Below are 15,469 nucleotides of genomic sequence, written 5' to 3' on the forward strand. Positions count from 1 at the left end.
GACGCGTTTCGTAGCTGCAGCTCATGCAATGATGGAATCAAGCAGAAGACTTGGTGCGAGATCGGGGGCACCCTGCTGAAACTTGAAATCAGGGGCGCCTAAAGATGCCTTTGGGGCGGTACAAGGTCACTCCCCTGAAAAGACCACAAAGAGTTGCAAACAGACAGCAAAAATATGTTTGTCTAACTTGATTCATGAACGTTTAGTAGAAATGTTTGAAATAATGGCCATGGATAGACGAGTGGACGGTATTTGAATAATATCGAAGTAGTGATTTAGGAGAGACAGCATCAGTTGTTCATCACCATGACAATACTCGACATGTCACACTAAAGTATTGATTCAACAGATACAATCAATATTAACCAAGAGATGTAGACAAAGAGTATTACAGACATCATCAGTTACACATCCACGAGTTGACCGCATGCTATCTAAGATCAGTCACTCCGCAGCAACAAGAAAATTATTTGCGTTGGGGGGATTATTCCGTTAGATAAGCAGTCTGTGCAAAAGAATTTCGTAGATCAAACCAGACAGTTGAACATGGGACTGCGTCTCTAACAACGCAAATGTCTGCTGTTTAAGAAACCCTGCAATTTCCGACTCCGGACTTGAACTTTGGCCAAACATACACGAGGCACAAGAGCTGCATATCAATGGAATTTACGATCCCTATACGGTCTGTTAACGTGGCAACCCCTCAGGTTCAAGTTCCAGTCAACATGAATAGGCAGTTGGGTAACTCGCGAGACTGCCAAGTTACCTGGCTTAGGATATTTAGATCAAACGTTTAGGTTATTTATTTTCATATTCTAAAGCTTAGGCTAAACCTTTTATGCCTTCCTAACTAACGAGGGAAGGGTAGGGCATGTTTGTGGAAGCTGCGGGCTCTTTTGTTTTAGAAAAGAAACCTTCACTTGGTAGTCTTGTATGATTTTGGAAGTATAATAGTTAATTTCTCTCTGTCTACAGCTTTGTCTCATTTTAATTTTGAGTCGATGAATCTGCACGATCTTCAAAGCCCAACTCTGAATATTTCTCTTGCCCTGTAGCTTTGAGTCATAGAAGCTTGAGCCTCAGGAAGCAACCTTAATATTCAGATTGCAAGATGGTGCTGGACCTCCAATGGAACTTACTCTGTATTGCTGCTTTGAGTGGCGGAGCCGAACATCCTGAGCTGCTCCCCAAGCCCGAGGATTTATTTCCTGAGTATACGAAAGAATTATTAAGAAAAGAAGATAGTACTTTGGTTTTTCGTACCTAGAATAGAGATTAAGATTATTTATGGTTATATCTCAAACCTTGAAAGCGTCACCATAGAAATGAGACTTTCATCAGTGTTCTCAATGATCGTATGATGCACGAAAGCTGACTGTGCATAACAGCGGGGCCATCCCATCCCCACTTGTGCTTCTGTAGCATCTGATCTCAAATCTTCAACACGAGCATTCCAATCTATGCCATTGGCTATTACTTGTCATGATGCCTCTGTTTCAATATTCTGTTCTTAACTCTCAGCAAATTCGGTTCTTAGCTTTGCACCCTGGAGCCCCTCAAGATCCTCTTGCCGGTACTCTTTTTGTTGATGATCTCGATCAAGACAGGGAGCCGCCTTACTATGAGGCATTATCCTACTGTTGGGGAGATCAGTCATCGCCAGACACCATCCTACTCAAAGAGCGAGTCTGGTCTGGCGAAGGAGGCGATGTTGACATCGGGAGGAATCTAGCCGCAGCTCTACGGCAACTTCGCCACCCCCAGCAAGAACGAATCATTTGGTGTGATGCCATCTGTATCAATCAAAAGGACCTCGCCGAGCGTTCGTTGCAAGTAAAACGCATGACCGAAATCTATAGCCTTGCTGCCAAGGTTATGATATGGCTTGGCCCTGAAACCTCTTGGTCTACTACTGCCATGAATACCCTACGCTGGGCGGGGAACCAAATCAAATCATCAAATTATTCAGTTGAGCATACCACTATGTATTACAACTCCAGGGAAACAGCAGACCCTCGGATTCATGACCCAGACACCCCTCTTCCACTAAGTACGGAACAATGGAGAGCTATAGAGCACCTGCTGGACTTGGACTGGCACAAGCGCTTGTGGACGCTTCAAGAAGTAGCGTTGGCAGACGAAAGGACTTGTACTGTTGCTCTCGGCCACGAGGAAATGATGTGGGCGACGTTTAAGGATACCCTCTTGTTTGTGTCTACATTCAAACAGCCGGCACCTGATTTGAGACTTGATCCCGTTCGTTACAGCTCTAACGTAACAACCTTCACCATAAAAGCTCAAATAAAAAACTACCGCGGTAATTGTACTTTGATGCCTGCTATTCTATGGTCGTCGACTTTTCAATGCTCTGACGACCGAGACAAGGTATTTGCCTGCCGTGGTTTGGTAGAACCTGAGGCAGCCCAGGCCATTGAAGTTGACTATACTAAGTCTACCAAGGAGGTTTTTGCTTCAGTATGCCTTGATACCCTTTTCCGAGAACAGTCGCTCCAGTTTTTGGGCTACTGTAAAGCACCTGTCAGTCCGAGCTGGGTAGCTGACTTGGGGAGGCCTTTCGCCTTAGCCGTGACTGACGGTAATGTCGCTCCAAAATCAGTTCCTGAAGCATGTCTTATTGAACCCGGTGTGCTAGAGGTAGCTGGAGTCTTTTGTGACGAGTTGGTCGGGGCTCCTCTTCTAATACCTGCAAAGGAGACTCTCCTACATACGCCTGCGGGATATCTTGAGGTGATTGCTGACGCAGTGCAAAGTCTGTGTAGTAAGGACTTACTACAGGATGACACGCGCCTCGATCCGTTGATTATGGCACTGACATATGGATCTGTCCGAGATTATTACATTGAGACATTGGATCCAATGGAAAGAAGCCCACTGCGCTCCATTGCGGACTGGCGGAACAAAATACGAGGGCTGATAAATGGCGACTTGAAAGATGGCCATGACACAGTAGATCCGGATGAGGTATATCAACGCTCTACACCTGGAGAAATATATGCAAGTGGGTGCGTGAAGACTAGGAAAGATTGCTACATACGGGTTCCACCAGAGAGTCTCAAGGGTGACTTGGTGGTAGTCATTCTTGGTTTAGATCAACCGCTGGTGCTACGTCCAGGGACCAAACCGAACACATACTCTGTTATAGGCTCATGCTACCACCCAGGACTTGCAGACGGGACAGCGCTACTTGGAAACGAAGTTTCTGGCTGGGAGAGGCTATGGGATCGGGGTTTGTTTCAGACTGCTTTCCACAAAGAGGGAATTTTGCGTTACACCGACCCACGGCTTGACGATGTTCCTCTCGAGGATGGCTTTTACGAAGTCATTCAGACAATCAACGGTCGCAAGATTCCCCTTTGGTTGCATAAAGAGAACGATGTCAAGGATCCGTTGAAAGATCCTCGTATGAGAGAAGGAGCATTGTTGAAAAGGGGTGTGCCAGTGAAGAGGCTTCAGTTGATATGAGACTATGAAGCTTTCTCTTACATACGACTTACCAGGCAAGTAGAAGATTGACCTCTGGTTTTAGAATGTAAGAAGAAAGAGCCTAAGAAATGTGGTGTAATGAACATAGATTGATCCACTAATTCTGTTCGTTGTGCTTCCCATAGATGGTGATTCTGGCAAATACCCTGAGGCCAGCCAGCCAGGATCGCTAGGCAACAGAATTAAATATTGGGTCTTTCTCCATACCAAGACAAGCCGAGAGAAGCTGTGAGACATGCCGTGGTACCAAATGTCAGGGTACTTACACTGGGTAATGTTGCACTAACTGCAGATTACAAAGCCTTGGTAGCTTGGCTCAGTTGATGATGGATTGAGTTTATCTAAATATTGTGGGAGACAGAAACTTGGTTGGTGTGGAGAGATATGCTTATTCTTCCACGTGCAATAAACTCGGGGTAGCCCAGGACATCCAAACACATTAAGGGATATCCGATGTCACTTCTGCAATAAGAAAACTTGCTGTGAGACAAAGAAAATTGACGTCAAGAATTATCCATGTTTGCTCGACAGACTCTGACGCACGCCCAGCCTAGCGCCAAGATACCCTTGTCGCGTGAGGGTCACCCATTTAAGCTTAATCGAGTAGAGTTTTGGAAGCCCCACGGACAAGGGTCGCGTTCCTTTCAAGGCTAGCGATCGTAGTGCGGGAGAGACATCTTTTAGTTTGGTGGGGAACGGGTTTAACAGGTTTGGTGAAGCCGATGATCGCTGGTTGATCAATTCAATTAGAACCGAACTTTATTTTGGCAATTTCACGACTGTCTGTGTCTTGAGGCTTAGGAAGCATGTGCTAATCCAGAGCCCGCCTGCTGTGGAATTAAAAAGGAAACACCAAATTCCATCAAGGGGAGGACCCCCCACTGTGAAGAAAACAACAATCACACAGCATAATTCTTCCCCTTTCAACATTGTTACATCCGCCGCGTCATCACCAAGCAACTCGCCAACCCCGACATTAGCAGCAAAAAACACCAGAATGAGCACTTCCTTCTCACGTCTTCTGGGCCAACGTCATAAACCGGGTTGCCCAGACAAGGATACACCGAGCCTTGAGCCGCGCCCAGCCAAACAAAACGGCACTACAACATGTCGATCATCTTGGCGAACTCTCCACTCCTCCAGCATCAAACGCTTTGGTTATCCTGTGGAGTATGCCCGAATCCTGGGATGAAAATGTATTAATTGCGAGCATTTTCTCCAGATTTTTCTTTTCCCCGTTACATTCCAAGCAACGCATTTGATCAACAGGAATCCGGGGCCCCAATCATTTCCCCAGATCCCAAAGCTTGTCAGTTTGCTTGTGTAGTCTCTATTCTGTCTTGCTTGAACAAAGAGATCTGATCAACCGGCATCATGCCGTATCCAAAAGTGGATAACGAAGCTCCAAACCCGGAGGATTACATCAATGACAGCCATCGCAACTCTAGCAGCAATGGCACATTTGCCAACGACAATCCCAACAACATTGGCGGCCAACGCCGCGTTTCCAAGGCTACTCTGCTGCGCAACCCTCTAGCAGGTATGACCCGAGCAGAGCTCCTTGCTGACGTTGACGCTTTCGTCGACTCCAAGGGTCTCCAAGAGCACCGTGAGGACTTTCGAAAGGGTGCTCTTGTCGCTCAGGTCAACAACACCCCAGGAGCATTTGAGAAGATTGACATTGTGACCGAAGAGGAGAAGGCTATTCTCCGGAAGGAGGAGACTTCTCGATGGCATCAACCCTTTGCCTTGTATTTCCTTTGCACACTTTGTGCTGGATCTGCTATCGTGCAGGGTATGGACCAGACCGCTGTCAACGGTGCTCAGGTGCGTTTCCAATTATAATCATATTTTTTCAGGTTCTAACACAAAATTTAGGAATTCTACTTTGACGAATTTGAGATCGAAAACGAATGGATGAAAGGTTTCCTTAACGGGGCTCCTTACCTCTGCTCTGCCCTCGTCGGATGTTGGACCAGTCCTATTCTCAACAAATACACCGGTCGCCGCGGAACTATCTTCATCTCTTGTGCCATCTCGACTATTACTGGTTTCTGGATGGCAGCTACCACCCAGTGAGTCATTATTTCCTATTTTTCGTCCCACACTACTAATATTCCAATAGTCTCGCAAACTTCATTGTTGCTCGTTTAATGCTTGGTTTCGCTGTTGGTGCCAAATCCAGTACCACCCCTGTCTATTCCGCTGAATGCACACCTAAGAATATTCGTGGTGCTCTCACAATGATGTGGCAAATGTGGACTGCTTTTGGTATTGCTCTTGGGTTTGTTGTTTGTGTTGCCTTTGAGAAGGTGACCTTCATTGGCGGCCCAAACTCTCCCTGGCGATGGATGATGGCTTCTACGTCTGTGCCTCCACTGATTGTCATGCTTCAAGTCTACTTTTGCCCAGAGAGTCCTCGTTGGTACATGGAACGGGGCGATTACAACAAGGCCTTTCGCTCTGTTCGAAAGCTTCGATTCAACTCTGTTCAAGCCACCCGAGACATGTACTACGCCTATAAGCTACTTGAGATCGAGCGCAGTGAAAGAGAGGGTCGAAATCTGGTCAAGGAATTCTTCACTGTTCGCCGAAACCGACGTGCTGCCCAGAGTGCCTGGTTCTGCATGGTAAGACGAATCACTTCTGATCTTATAACAACTGTACTAACGAAGTTGAAAAGTACATGCAGCAGTTCTGTGGTGTCAATGTAATTGCCTATTACTCTACCTCCATCTTCCGTAACGCCGGTTACAGCCTCTCCGAGGCCCTTCTTGTTTCCATGGGAGGAGGCATCATCAACTTCCTCTTCGCCATTCCTGCCATCTATACTATTGACACGTTCGGTCGAAGAAACCTGCTTCTTGTTACCTTCCCTCTCATGGCGGCATGTCTCTTTTTCACTGGCGGCGTGTTCAACATCAGCGACCAGAAGACTCTCATCGGCACCGTAACCACAGGTCTTTATCTCTTTATGGCTGTCTATTCACCTGGTCTCGGCCCTGTCCCTTTTACTTACAGTGCGGAAGCATTCCCTCTTCATATTCGAGATATCGGTATGGCATCTAGTACTGCCATCACATGGGGATTCAACTTCATCATCAGCTTCACCTGGCCAGCCTTGGAACGGGCATTCGGTATAACTGGTGCTCTCAGCTGGTACGGAGCTTGGAATATCTTTGGTTGGACTTTCTGCTACTTCCTTCTCCCCGAGACGAAGAACTTGACTCTCGAAGAACTCGACATGGTTTTTGGTGTAAGCAACCGAGAGCACGCATCCTACTATGTGCGAAAGTTTCCTTGGTACATAAAGAAGTACTTCCTTCGCCAAGATGTTCCTCCTTTCCCTCCCCTGTACGAGTTTGCTGCCAATGATGGTCATTACCCCCAGGAGAAGCCGGACACAAAGCATGTCGAAGGAAACAACCTCAGTCCTGACTTTGGAGACAAGGAACTCATCTCGGAACGTAGATAAGTCTTGAATGGATGGAGAGCTATTTAGTACATTGATTTGATGGTAATTTTCGACACATTTGAATCAGGAGGGGAATTATGACCAAGGATATGAAGGCCATATACATTAATGACATATTTCCACCATTTATAAAGTCTCGATCCATGTGATGTTGATCGATCCGTCATGTTACCGGACGTTGATGCTGACTCCAGCATTCAGAATATGCATGACAAGCGGATGGTGAATTGGAGCCTGACCAGTCATTCTCATTATTCTGAACTCTGTTCGAAGATACCAGGAGACAAGTTGAACTTTGATCCTTAGGCTATGAAAATAAATAATTCAAGAGTGGAACCTAAGTTGCATAAACTTGCTCACTAATTCTGCTGATTTTGTGTCTTATCCTTTTCGCGGTCAACGTCTCTGGTACCACGATGTGCCCCAGGTTGGGTGTTGCGGAGCTTGACTTCCAGTGACCAAGTTCTATACGGTCAACTCAGGTATAAGGAGCAAGTCGGGAATTTCGGCAGCGCCACTCATGGCGGCAACTCGGGCGATAATCCATTTTTGTTCAAGCTCTGCCTTGAACTTTTCGGGGTCCCGGAGATGCAACTCGGCCTCACCAACGTATCCTGATAGGATAGTGGTGACAACGTTCCCCCTAGCGGCCGAGCTGTGGTCAACGTTCGAATACCGGAAGGGAGAGGGGTGTCCGTCTTTCTCAAATTGGATTTGCCGTTGGGCCATCGCCTTCATACTCAAATTGCCACTTGTAAGGGGTATCTCCTTAGTGGCTTCACGTGATTGGTTGTCAAGCCAATGGAACTGTAATTTGACAACCTTATCTCGTTTATCGGATTCGTCGTCATCCTTGACAGGCATCCAGCCGTGGGACTTCAGCGCTACAAGATAGTCTCGAAGGCAGTATTCCATATTCTCATCCTGCTTTCGGGAGACTAGACTAATAAGGTCCGCGACGCGACTCATCTTCTGGTCTTGTATGTCTTAAATGGGTTAGCATATACAGTTAGGTTGGGATAAATGAAACTCACAGAGTTTGACCAGAGCGCCAAAGCTGTCCAGACGGTATTTGAGAAAGGGCCCAGTTACGTTTAGAGCGCTAAGCTTGCCTCTCCCCAGCTCATCAATAAGAACGCACAAGATGATCGCAGCGTGCATTGCTGTCAGTTTATATCCGGGGGTATCTCTCTGGATTTGATGCTCGATGGTCTTTGCCCAAACCAACCGAATTAGCAGGGTATTTTCAAGACCCGACTTATGTGGTTCGTCGTACGGGGGATTGGTTCCTTCGATAGTCGCTGCCATTTTGTTGTGCGAAACCTGGGAAAGTGGTTAGTAATGTGCAGGAAGGTATGGACCGGGATTGAAAGACTACTTGACGTTGTGGTAGATCGGGTGCAAAACGTCTGCGAAGATTGAGTGGGGTTGGAAGAGGATGAAGTTACTACTGTCTGTACGGCTTGAGGAGCTTCCTATATAACCAATATTATAGAGTTCAGGCAGCTGCTGTATAAGTTAAATGTGTTGTACAAAAAGCTCATATTTAGAGAAGCTTTTAGTCTGAAGATTTATCAAAAAGTTGATCTGCGCAGACATATGAACCTTTGTTAAAAACCAGCACGGAAAAGCAAACTAAGTTTAGGCAGCCGATGTATAAATAAACAAATCTCTACAGCTGCCCCGAGTTGTATCAAAGGACATAAGGACAACCGTTTAAGTTAATTAGCCTCAAGCTAGTAGAAACAATTTGGCCCTCGAAGCGTAAGAGGTGAGCCTAGTAGGTAACGTTATGCCCTTAGACTACTTATTTTATACCCCAAGACTTAGGACTTAGGGGGTTGTTTTTATGCAGCCCACTAGATTGCACATTATCACTTCACCTAATTGAAACGATGCCGATTGACCAAAAATGTTACAGAAATCTAATGCTGACTCCACCATCCTAATAAAGACGAAACCTCTATCCCATAATCGTCCCCTCTTACCACCTTTACGACTTGCTAGATCATTTTTTGAAAGTCCGTAGTGAAGCAGAGCCTTCATTCATCTGAACCCTGTTCGTACACGCCCTGTCCATGTAGGCCCCCTTCCATATCGTTAGGAGTAGAGTCATGAGAAGGTTGATCGAAATCTGCAGTGAATCCCGCCGGGCTGGCTGTCTGGGTTGAAGAAAGGTGTGGTGTCACCACCCTTGACGATTCAGGCCCTCGATATTCCGGCATGTGACCCAAGCCATTGTGCTTTTCGAGGAAACATTGCTCGACTACACTGGCGGTTGTTGTTACGACCGAGACTGTGGTAATTCTTTCAACCTTTTGTATTTCCTGGACGGCAACAATTGTAACGTCAACAGTGACCTCAGCAGGTGGACCGGCGGCAATCACGGTCTTGCGGCAGTGACCTTTATATTTCCAAAGTCAGATATGTATCATAGGATTGAACATGTTAGAATCTCTTACCCTTGGTTGTGTCCGTGACAGTTAACACCGAGATCTCAACAATGACCGAGGTTGTAGGCTTAAGTCTCTGATTGATGGATTAGTCTTCTTTCAACATGAAGGCGTTTTTGAGTGATGTTACCTTTATTGATGTCGACGTGATATTATTGGTCTTGGTTATCGTGGTTTTCGGAACAAGTATAACGTTGTCTTCGTCCTCGACACCGCACAGTGAGATATGGCTACCGCAAGCCTTCATCACATTACCATGGACGTCGGTCGGCTGACCTGCCCTCCTGGATGTTGCGTGGGAGGCTTCCGTGGTGACAGTATGATCATCATGTGCTATTTGTAGTTACTAAAAGGTGTCGCAGGTATTTGACTTCCGGCATTTGTATGAGCAAAACTTACAAACCGCACCGGACACTAGAGCTGTCAGACAGAGAGTCGCCACGATGGTGGCTCGAGGAAATGATCGAGAAAACATGGCGAATAGCTGAACTCGGAGGGCGATGAGGGGTTGGATGCAGCTGTAGCTCGGCGTTGGGGATTCCAAGAAGAGCGAGGAAAGAGGATCATATTAAGTAGAATTTTCAGAAATCTAGGGTGAAGTTGAAAAGGGGTTACTCAGAAACTCGAACCAGCTTATCCTAGGAACAGACGAAGTCTAGATCGGGTTGTACAACTGTTCAGAGCTATAACTGAGACTCGAGGAATTGAGTTTGACCAAGGATGGGCTATCCAGGGTCACTGCGATAGAGGCTCTGGAATCATCTTGTCCCTTTCAAACGGATGTACTTCCTCCATGCGAGGGAGGGAGACAGATGATCGTGTCGTCGGAATGCGTGCAATGTAATGTATGTGATGTTGTGTATTTGACCAACATCCCTTGCTTTAGAATGATAGTAGTTCTTTCTGGGTGTTTTGAGTGGCTGGCTGATCTGGGCCGACATTGAAATGAGGCGTGTTAGCCATAGCTCAAACTGGTTTGGATCAAGCGACGACTAGGTGAAGCCAGAACAGCTACGATCGGCAGTTTCCAACGATCAAGACAGCGCTGAATGTTCGTATTTGGCAATCGTGTACGCCATACAGACTCCCTACATATAAATAATTGGTTTGTAACGTACTACGCATGATGAGGTTTTAGTTTATCAGACATGGACGTCGTATTGCACGCGCCGAGCGTGTCTCTGAAAGGCCAGTCTCATTAATTATATTCAGTAGTCATGGGTACAAAGTGATAGGTACTAGTTAGGATGGGCTGTACAAGTCTCGACCGAGTCCTCAATTAGATATGGTTGAGAGATCTATCAGCCAGCCTCTGAACAGCCTGGTATTCCTTCATAGCCGACTTGAGACATTATGGCTAGGTGATTACATGCCTGGCAATGGTCGCGAGTTGCTGTGAATGTATGTTGAGTCACATCCATCTTGCTCACCGCAATATACAGAGTATGAGGCGCTTGTGAGCGGTGCCTATGGATACAAGATAAATGATGAAGTATCGGTAGAAGGATCTGCGCGAATACTGGGATTATAAAAGCAAAGGATATCCTGGGCACCAATGCTGAATTTGATTTCCATTCAACAAAGACCTTATCACACACATCCTATTCAGTTATTTAATCACTCCGATTCCGCAAATCATGGCTTCTAGCAGAATTTTCAACGAACTTCCCAGGGATATCGCTGCTATCGAATACCATAGCAAAACCTACATCTTCTTTGTCAATTCCAACCATGAACTTTGCTACCTTCTTTCTCCCAATGGAAATACTCAAGACTTTGAACATCACATCGTCAAAGTCACAAACGGGAAACTGAAAGTCAAGTGCGGAAGTAGACAAATCGCTGCAATGGCTTGGAAAGGCGAGAGACAACAGGAGGTATGTTTATGGACGCCTGTCAAAGAGCAAACTAACGGGACTAGATCCGCATTTACTGCGTCGCCCCTGAGAATGGACAATGTGAGATGCGAGGTTATATCCAGGAGGTGGCCTTTAACAAGACCAATGGATGGGAGTTGGGTACTCTCGGTGATGATAATCCCAAGACTTGGATTGACAACGACGCCGTTCTTTCAGCTTCTGCCCTTGTTTGGCCGGATAACAAGGCAGATCTTTCGCTGTTTGTCTCAGGAAAGGATGAGTGGGGACGTCCAAAGGTGGTAAGATATTACTATGATTATGCTACCAACGGTGGTACCTGGCTGAAGGACGGTGTCATCAGCAAGAAGGTATCCGATTGGTAGAGACTGGATGGAAGTCACTGCATGAGAGTTGAGAGAGACCATTACGGGGTTCTAGAATCCTAGTTATTCGTCGAGAAGAAGATGTACCCCTTGCGTGCGTGTCAGAGTATTGTATACGCTATGATTGTAAACCCCGTAATGGAACTGGATTAAGATTCCAGTCGGGACTACATATTATTCGTCGATGAACAGTTCTGTTGTTAAAGTTCCATACTTCTCCTGTTCAGTCAGCAAGAGGATGTCGAGGGAATATGTGGACTAGTTGGTGCTGCGGCTGACGCAGTTCAGCACGCCACATTCTGCAACTACAGGTTACCCCTTGCCAGGGTCTCACCAGCTGTATCCCCGGGAGAAGGTGTCTCGAGCTGGTTTCGACTTGAAGCATGTTGGGAACTTACTTAAGGTATGTGATACGTAGATGAAATGGATTTCACTCAGTTATCTCGGTCAGTCTAGTCGTTTCTGCCGTCCTCGACACTCGTCCAAGGTTGGCAAATTAGGGATTTCGAATGCTGTCTTATCTGTAAGTCGCCTTAATTGACCTATGGTGGGTAATAGATTGAATTGCAATGCAAAGTGGCATCTTGTAAGCTATTCCCTTTTGTCAAAGTGACTTGTCAACTCAGCCATGCCTCAAAGGAGAATATATATTGATATTCAGGCTATCAGCTATCCGACCTTTGCTCTGTTGCTCTTTACCAAATTCCTTGCTGTGTACATATCTACAATCTTGTAGCAGAAGTATTTGCTGTCATTGGTTGACAAAGTACCCCGTCTGAGTACAACCCTAAAGAACGGCAGGGCACAGTAACCCCAGACTAGAACGGCAACTAGTCGAACAAGAATCAGTTAGTGGTACTTTGACAAGCGGACCGTGCCACAACGTCACAATGTGAAACAATCTAGAACACTTCGGGAACGTCAGCCAGTCCTATTTACGCCATATTGGAAGGTCGGAAGTGACACGATGCCTACCTAGACGTGTCGATTGGATGTTGCAGGGAGATTGGTTCGGATCGCGAATTCGAAAAAGAGGCTGGCAGAGTACAACTCGTGTCTCTCAAACACGTTGACATCTCTGAAACATCATTCGCTGCCCTTTTTATGTATTCTCAATGAAATGTTTTAGAATGCTCGGTTGATGGGATGGAATCACACTCTTCCCGACTACCAGCCTGAGCTGATGTTATTACAGATGCTTGAGAGTGACTTGGAAAGCTCTAAAGACTTTCGGTACGAATATACCAAGGCGATTGAGGCAAAGATCCGCTCTTGTCCTATGCATCAATATTTTCGACTGCAAGCAGCTCATGTGGCTACTATATTGGCGGTTCCTCTGTCATGTTTAAAAGATGATGAAGAATTGTCTACTAACCAGAGGGGAATAGAACTGTATAAAATAAGAAACGAAATTGGTAGGTCGCTTTATTCTCTTGAGACTACAGTTCTTAGACTATTTATCTTTCTATTTTAAAACTTAGGAGGCTAACGTCTCTGCTGCTCACTAGACTAGCACATCTCCAGGCCGTTCAGCCGTCTGCAACCCTCGTCAGCGTCCACCACATTGCCCAGCCGCTGAGCTGTGGACAATGAACTACAATGGCACATCATCCGAGTCGCACCTATGGTTGATGTTTTCGAGAACCCCGACCTGCTACCTGAACCTGACGACGACGAGTTTGTCATGTAGAATCCGGTCACAAGTTGAGCTAAGCATGTACCACGAACCCTCGACAGCCCCCACGAAATCCAAATCTACCCACAATTCACGATGGTAGACATTCGGCTTCTAGGGCTGCACGAGGTAACGCGCGTGGTGGTAGCAAGCTAGCCAAACTCCAGACTAAAACTAGAACTACTACTCGAACAGCAACTCTATTGCAGCCAACACGAACTGCTACGCAAACCGGAACACAATCGCAGGGAGTACGAACCATGAACGATAAGAATCTCCCGCCTAGAAACCCGTCAACACAAACGCGGGTATGAGCGCGGGAAGGCGAACCATTTTCCAACACTGGGACGTGTTGCTGTTGTTGTTTTTCAAGGAGGCCTTTGACCTTAATTACTTGTTTTCTAATAACTACACGGGCGAAGGGATTATACCGTTGCTTCCATTCACTTGGGGTCGCGGAGTACTACCTCCCGTCGGCTGCGGACCAGGATCCCATTAACTCGGGGTCCCCCGCAGGTTGGCACGATGACCCTTTGCGTTGTTGTTTTTACTTTATTTTGGAGATGACACTTATGTCAACTACATAGTCGACAGGTTGGTGTCGTTGCTCCCATTAACTTGGGTTCCCCCGCGGTTCATTGTCGTTATGGAATTCTTTTGGAGTGTTTTCTTCGATTACGGCTACAGATGTGGATTTTGTCCCCAGAGGACATGCTGGGAACCATGGGACTCACGGAAGGATTCCCGAAACCGCCGCAAGCACGGCCTGGAGGGTAGCAGAATAGCTGTTATCTCCATCCTTAGTGTGCAAGAGTAGATAGCCTTAACGTGTAGTCTATATAGCATGAATCTACATGATTATTTCGTCATTTATGCCTCTAGTGGGCCAGGGTCCAGTTGACAACCTCACGAAGATCACAATCACACTTGAAAACGCTACTTTTTGACATCACTGGAAAAGACGGGTAGACGCGTATTGATATTCATTGTTTGAACTAATGAACAGTAGACTATTCCTTTAATTCTACCATCGGGTCCAATTAACAGGGCTCGTATACCCAAGTCCATGACCTGCACAACCTCGGCGGCATTGATGGCGAAATACGCTTGAGCGCCACATGTGAGCAAGTTCACCGCTATAGCAGCGTGGTTCCATTTTCCATCCCGACATGGAGAAAAGTGTTCACCTTACGGCGTTCAATGATGTCGCCGGTTCTGTCCAAGGGGATCTTCAAGTCCTTCAGGCCATCCGTCAGGAGGGTAGCCAACATAGTCGATGAGCTTGATGAGGAGAGAGACCTGGTGCAAAAAGGGCCTCGAACTGTAGACATGCTTCAAAACCAGTATAATGCACTGCTAGTCCGCCTCTAAGGGGTTTCGATAGGCCGAGGAGAAGATGTCGATCGCATGCCAGATTTTGTGTTCCTCCTTGGGTATCTGATCTTTTAGTTCAGACCAGACATACAGCGCGTCTCGCTTGTCTTCTGCGTTGAACAATCCAAGCATACGCGCTACATGATACGGCGCAGAGCTCATGGCTTCGTAGTTGAAATGCTCCGATGGCGATTCGGAAGACCAGAAAGGGCGTCCCGCTTTGATAATGTCTCCGATGAGACTACTGAACAGTTCGTGGACGCGCATGGTGAGATCTAGCTTCGAGGAACTTTCATCCTGAAGAACCTTTCTGATGGGTTCCCAGTCGTGGGCCCGGATGTGCTCGCCTTCCATCAATGTGAGGAAGCGGGCGGCATCCTCATCGTTCTCCAGCTTGTCGTCGATGTCGGCGTCTCTTAGACCTTTAGGCATCTCCCTAAACTCGGGCGTCATGTCCTCTTCACGGCTGTTCAGTCTTTTGTCTTGTTTGAGATCCTTCTGGAGGGGGATCTGCATACCATTCTCGTCGGTCTCGCTATGATTGGATGCCATGGTGGCAGTGGGATCTTTTGCGTCTCTCAGTAGAGGCGCAGATGTTTGGGGATGTGTTGGGTGGGAAGATGAAGGAGAGAATGAATTTCAGAGGGTGAAGACGAGAGAGGAACTTATATCTCCGCATGACGCGCGTTTATGGATTGTGGCAGGTTCAGTGAATGCTTTTTGTTTCTTCGACTTTCTACCAGCTG

General features: G+C 46.6%; 6 protein-coding genes across 6 annotated transcripts; 3 read left to right on the forward strand and 3 right to left on the reverse strand.

Annotated features, from left to right (window-relative positions):
- Nucleotides 1-1,451: 1,451 nt before the first annotated feature.
- Nucleotides 1,452-3,483, forward strand: EDB82DRAFT_455122 (heterokaryon incompatibility protein-domain-containing protein; the record flags this gene model as incomplete). The annotated part of the gene is made up of 2 exons (XM_065607846.1): nt 1,452-1,872; nt 1,975-3,483. The coding sequence occupies exons 1-2, from the start codon at nt 1,483-1,485 to the stop codon at nt 3,481-3,483; spliced, it is 1,899 nt and encodes a 632-aa protein (XP_065465282.1). The 5' UTR covers nt 1,452-1,482.
- Nucleotides 3,484-4,878: 1,395 nt separating this feature from the next.
- EDB82DRAFT_549550 (uncharacterized protein) lies at nt 4,879-7,264 on the forward strand (the record flags this gene model as incomplete). Its single annotated transcript, XM_025732217.2, has 4 exons — nt 4,879-5,331; nt 5,383-5,579; nt 5,630-6,134; nt 6,188-7,264. 4 exons carry the CDS (start codon nt 4,879-4,881, stop codon nt 6,977-6,979), a joined length of 1,947 nt encoding a protein of 648 aa, XP_025591165.1. The 3' UTR covers nt 6,980-7,264.
- A 148-nt stretch (nt 7,265-7,412) lies between these two features.
- EDB82DRAFT_549552 (uncharacterized protein) lies at nt 7,413-8,287 on the reverse strand (the record flags this gene model as incomplete). The annotated part of the gene is made up of 2 exons (XM_025732216.2): nt 7,413-7,965; nt 8,014-8,287. 2 exons carry the CDS (start codon nt 8,285-8,287, stop codon nt 7,445-7,447), a joined length of 795 nt encoding a protein of 264 aa, XP_025591164.2. The 3' UTR covers nt 7,413-7,444.
- Nucleotides 8,288-9,021: 734 nt separating this feature from the next.
- On the reverse strand, nt 9,022-9,907 carry EDB82DRAFT_469893 (uncharacterized protein; the record flags this gene model as incomplete). Its single annotated transcript, XM_025732215.1, has 4 exons — nt 9,022-9,383; nt 9,442-9,508; nt 9,563-9,765; nt 9,832-9,907. 4 exons carry the CDS (start codon nt 9,905-9,907, stop codon nt 9,022-9,024), a joined length of 708 nt encoding a protein of 235 aa, XP_025591163.1.
- A 1,162-nt stretch (nt 9,908-11,069) lies between these two features.
- Nucleotides 11,070-11,674, forward strand: EDB82DRAFT_519122 (uncharacterized protein; the record flags this gene model as incomplete). The annotated part of the gene is made up of 2 exons (XM_025732214.1): nt 11,070-11,309; nt 11,354-11,674. 2 exons carry the CDS (start codon nt 11,070-11,072, stop codon nt 11,672-11,674), a joined length of 561 nt encoding a protein of 186 aa, XP_025591162.1.
- A 2,611-nt stretch (nt 11,675-14,285) lies between these two features.
- EDB82DRAFT_469895 (uncharacterized protein) lies at nt 14,286-15,275 on the reverse strand (the record flags this gene model as incomplete). The annotated part of the gene is made up of 3 exons (XM_025732213.2): nt 14,286-14,485; nt 14,542-14,681; nt 14,815-15,275. The coding sequence occupies 3 exons, from the start codon at nt 15,273-15,275 to the stop codon at nt 14,286-14,288; spliced, it is 801 nt and encodes a 266-aa protein (XP_025591161.2).
- Between the last annotated feature and the right edge of the window lie 194 nt (nt 15,276-15,469).

The sequence above is a fragment of the Fusarium venenatum genome (genome assembly GCF_020744135.1).
Source record: "Fusarium venenatum strain MPI-CAGE-CH-0201 chromosome Unknown EDB82scaffold_1, whole genome shotgun sequence".
NCBI lineage: Eukaryota > Fungi > Ascomycota > Sordariomycetes > Hypocreales > Nectriaceae > Fusarium > Fusarium venenatum.